This window comes from Penaeus chinensis, chromosome 9 (genome assembly GCF_019202785.1).
Source record: "Penaeus chinensis breed Huanghai No. 1 chromosome 9, ASM1920278v2, whole genome shotgun sequence".
NCBI classification, from domain to species: domain Eukaryota; kingdom Metazoa; phylum Arthropoda; class Malacostraca; order Decapoda; family Penaeidae; genus Penaeus; species Penaeus chinensis.
The window spans coordinates 13,897,483-13,902,482 of record NC_061827.1 but is presented as its reverse complement, the minus strand read 5'-3'; the positions used below and the strand labels follow the sequence as shown (position 1 = coordinate 13,902,482).

At 33.3% G+C, this 5,000-nt stretch overlaps 1 protein-coding gene across 1 annotated transcript in view; it reads left to right on the top strand.

Moving 5' to 3' along the window:
* The window catches only part of LOC125028707, a 5,281-nt gene extending 2,915 nt beyond the window's left edge, over positions 1–2,366 (top strand). The window contains exons 3-6 of the mRNA XM_047618187.1: positions 432–618; positions 1,252–1,402; positions 1,697–1,843; positions 2,069–2,366. Of these exons, the coding sequence (XP_047474143.1) occupies positions 432–618; positions 1,252–1,402; positions 1,697–1,843; positions 2,069–2,251 (668 nt within the window). The 3' untranslated portion in view covers positions 2,252–2,366. The remainder of the gene's footprint in view (positions 1–431; positions 619–1,251; positions 1,403–1,696; positions 1,844–2,068) is intronic.
* Positions 2,367–5,000: the final 2,634 nt, after the last annotated feature.

Sequence of the window (5,000 nt, the reverse complement as noted above, 5' to 3'; positions counted from 1 at the left end):
TTATTTATATATATATTCTTATGTGTATATATATATTCTTATGTATATATATATTCTTATGTATTTATATATTCTTAAGTATATACTTATATTCTTATGTATATATGTATTCTTATATATATATTCTTAGAGATATATATTCTTAGATAAATTCTTATATATATAAATTCTTATATACATAAATTCTCATATATATATTCTTATATATGTATATATTCTTTTATATATATATATATTCTTTTGTATATATATCTTATATAGATTTTTTTTTTTTTTCTCCTTTTGTTTTAGTTTTCTTCTGTTTCTTCTTAACACAGAAAATAGTATGCTTTTAAGTATTACAATCCAATTTATTTAATGTCCAATGTTACTTGACTTATAAGTCAGTATATTATTCTACAAAAAATAAGTTATTATTGTCTTCTCCACAGGATTTAAGGGTAGAATACCTCTCCCAGTAAGTTCAACAGGAAGTTTAACAGGAACAGATGCAACTAGTGGGTTGTGTTCAAGGTTCCGTGAGCTTGGAATATCACCAGAGGAAGCACGTTTATCAGCAGGAGCGGTGGCATCTTTAGAGCACCATGCAGTGCATCAGCATACTATTCAGGAATACAGGTATGAAAGAAAGAGAGGACGATGTATGAATGATTGACTGTTCTTGGATTGTTGTATGCTATATCATTGTTATGATTTTTTTTGTGTGTTGCTTTCTTTTAATAGCGTTCCCTAGTGATTGATTTTATGTATTGATTCATATGCCACAAAATTAAGGAAAAGAGTAAATAGGCGAGATAGGTAGGATTAATAATTGACTCCTTGGTGACTAGCCTTTGTGGAGCTATCTCTGTATAAACATAATAAACTGAGATTACAGTGGACATGGCATGTATTTTTGCCATCCAGATCCAGTTGTTTAACAGGATGTAATCTAGGAGGTAAAGGGTTTTCTTAATGATTGTGTCAAAAACCCATGTCTGTTAACCCATTTGCGATGTGTGAAATTAACAAAAAATGGGGAAACAGGCAGTACTTGTAATTGGCTCATGGTGATTTAGTACAAGTGTAGCCATCTATGTATGATAATAATTAAACAAATAAACTCACAGTGGGTATGGCACGGATACGTGACATGCCTGTCGCAAATGGGTAAAAATACCTTCAGAGGTACAGGGTAAAAATTCTGTAATTATGAGTTATAAATAGATCTTCATTATCGTTTATTATCTGCTCTGTTGTTTTCATCTCTAGATTGCCATCTTTAGTGAAGCCAGTTAGCATCACAGTACCTTCCTTATATAATGGGATGATTCAGGAGAAGGATCTTCCACCAACTCTCAACATAGTAGAGAAGATTGAACCCCTGGTAAAGGAGGAAGTTCGAGAAGCACCGTCAACCAAGGCAGGTTCAGAGTATTATTGTCTACTATTGTCTACTAATTATTTTATTTATTTATTTATTTTCCAGTGGATGTTAAGTTTTAGGGCAACAGTGCAAGATCCTTTGATCATATTCCTTAGTTTTGTGTTTTTTATAATATGTATATTTTTTAGATGTTATGCTCAGTCCAATTTCTACATTACATTCATTTTGAAATGATCAGATTTTGATACGTCTTCAGAACTACCATCATATTTTCTTTAAGTACAGGCAGTAGTTCCTTTCCCTTGCTAATATACCCTTTGAACATTCCAGGTGATTGAGAAGCAAGCAGCTCGCTTAATCGTAATCCGCAGAAGGATGATGAACAAACACAAGCTCAAAAAGTTGCGTAAGAGGATGAAGTTTGAATGGTTGAAGATCATCCAGAAGAGAGAGTATCGTAAAGAGAAGCTTTTCCAGGTACCCATCTAAAGTAGCTTTTGTCCTGAGTAAACACTGAAGTTTGTGTAAATGCCAGTATCTTACATGAAGTTTGAGGATTAATAATCTTTGTGATCATGAGTCACTTTAAAATCAGCAATTAATTCCTTCCAGCATTATCAGTAGAAAAAAATATATCTATAATAATTTTATTTCCTCCCTCCCTCCCTCCCTCCCTCCCTCCCTCCCTCCCTCCCTTCCCAGGCAACACAAATGGCCAAGATTCGTGCCGCAGAAGCCTTTGACGCAGCTGCCCACGTGGCCAATATACTGCGCATCACAAAGGAAAAACCTATCCCCAAATTTTGGAAAGGGAAGAGGCTGCCATCAGATATTATAAAGCAGCTGATGGAAGAGGAAGAGTTGAAGAAACAAAAGAGAGAATAGAGGAACATACATACAGATAGACTTCCAACCTTAGGCGTTACTTGGAAACAATAACTGCTGATTTATATATATAAATGTACATACTGTTCAGATTAAAGGATGTAATAAAACCCAACTTCTTTTTTTTTTTTTTCATTATCTGACATTTAATGCCAATCACTTTTAAATGCACAACATGAAAGACATTACTGTAGAATTCAAAGACTGATGAGATCTAACAAAAAAGGTAATTAGATAAACATGTAAATACAGGCAACAATATGAATGGCACAGAATTACCTGGGCCATTTTCTGATTCTTTTCTGAGTTGTTTATGTTCTGCAGTAAATAAATGTTCATGCATTAATATGGGGATGACAATGTGAGAGGTTAATGGTATATAAAATATAAATAATGCAAACTTATATTAAGAAGAAAAAAAAATAAATACAATATAGGATAAATAAGAATATGCAGCATTTACTTCATTCTGATTGACATTTATCATAACTAGAGAAAAGAAAATGGGAAACCGTTTAACAATGAATGAATAGGAGAAACTTTACAAAACTGAGCATATGCCTGATCATACACTCAATATATCCTATTATTGTGTTGTTATTCAGATATGAATTCCATTTGCTGCCAGAAGTGTGTTTAACACAAGCAATTACAAATATATTAAATATGAAGTTGACAAAGGAATTATCTCCCAAAATTTACAAAAGTTACAAATGGAAGCAAACATACTGTGGGGAATCCACTTTTAAGTAGAAAACATGAGCTCTATGTTCTTTACTGATATGACTCTGCCATAGATGCACAATACATCTCTCTTTAATAATAACAATAATAATAAAGAAAAAAAAGAAAAAAAAAATCATTACAGTACAACCACAGGCCAGATCTCCTCCAACTGTACAGGACAAGGACTCCCCTCCCTCCTCCTTTCCTCGAACAAGGTTGGAAGGAATGCATGACTTCACCTTTTGCAAGCCAAGGATCTATATTCTTGTCTCCCTCATCTGATTTGGCAAGAATCTAGAGAGAATAAAATGAAGCAAACACATTATTTACTTTAGTATTTCAGTGTGATTCCCAAACAACTTTACATACCTTTTTGAAAATTACTATGAAACCCCCTTGGGCTGTGTAATTACATCTGGATGTACCGTATATAAAGCCCGCCATGAGATAGTACTGATATTCTGCAATGATGATACAAAGGCACCCTACAAAACAGTATCAAATAGTTTTGGACTAGACTTAAAATCCTAAAACGCAATATATTAAAAGCTTTTTTGCCAAGTGTGAAGGGTCATCTGAAGTTACAATCTCTATTTCTTCTCAAATGTTGCTGCAACAGTCATGTTGCTTGCAATCTTCAGACATGTGCAATGTACTGGCACAAATACTTTACATGACGTGTACACCACATTATTAACACACATAACAGTGAATGCACACCACATATGTACCTTACACACAGTAAGTAGAAATGAAAAGTATATCTTTATGTACATGCATGAACAACAAGTTTTTTATTTTGTTTTTTTGATATATCATACAAAATATGAGCTGGCAAGATTAAATACAAAATGAAAAAGGTAAGCCAAAGACTGGAGGATTGCAACCAGAAAAACTCGGATGTTACATTAATAGTTACAAAAACACACAAGCTCCAATGCTGCTTATTTGGCACACACTTAGATGATGATCACATTTATAAAATCCAAATCTAATTTCTTTTTACAGATCTTCAGTTTTAAAATATAAAGGAAGGTTCCTGAAGATCAACTACCTATCTGGTGATATCCTGAATCATTTGGCTTGCCTTTAGTACATGACAAGAAAAACTCAGAAAATTAACATTTAATTATGGATGATATTCAAATAACACTATTAAGTTATAGATTAGGTAGGTACAGTACATAAGTACAGATAACAAGTTTGAGCATTTGTATTATGTTCAAATACGGAAGCTAACTTGTGACATCGACCAAAGACTAGCACTGTTCTTCCAAGTGCCAACCATAAATGAGGTCTGATTGAAAAGTATCTGACGTTTAACTTTAAAATGAAAATCATGTCTGCTAAATGAAGGAAACTTTCATACTCTTCATACGGCCTTCTGGCACTCTACACACTCAGCCCATGATCCCCCAAAGTTCTCCAGGTCCGATTTTGAGATCCTTACAAGTTACCTTGGCATTTCCTTTCATCTGCTCTAAGTGTGGGGACTGTCATCACTAAAAGCTTTGTTTTCTTATTTACTACATCTCAAAGGTAAGGAATAGCTCACAGACAATACTCATTACTGACAGTTTGACCCTCTGGAGCATACTGGTGGAGCAGAGGAAACACTTTAAGGTAACTCACGATGATCTGAAAAAAGGACTTGGCGATATATTACCAGCAGTTGAAAGATGACTGTGCTAAGTGAGATAAATGTTTCCTCAATCTTACAGCATAGTGTTCAATTTATAGCTAAAAGATCAGATATTTTGCTATCATATCTCATATATACACAAGTGTGCATTCATTGGGGTAAAAAATAAATAAATAAAAAATAAACAAAAAAATAAATAATAATATCATAAGGACCCTTGATAAGTAGGGTTGTACTGTCTTTCTGCAGTGAAGTTTTTTTTCATCAAGTTTTATTTTCTAAAGGAGTCTGCCAAGGGAAAATAGGAAACTTTCATTGAGTCTTTATCATTGTTTTTCATCCCATTTTTTTTTCTTTTATCACTTTTACCACTTTTTTTTC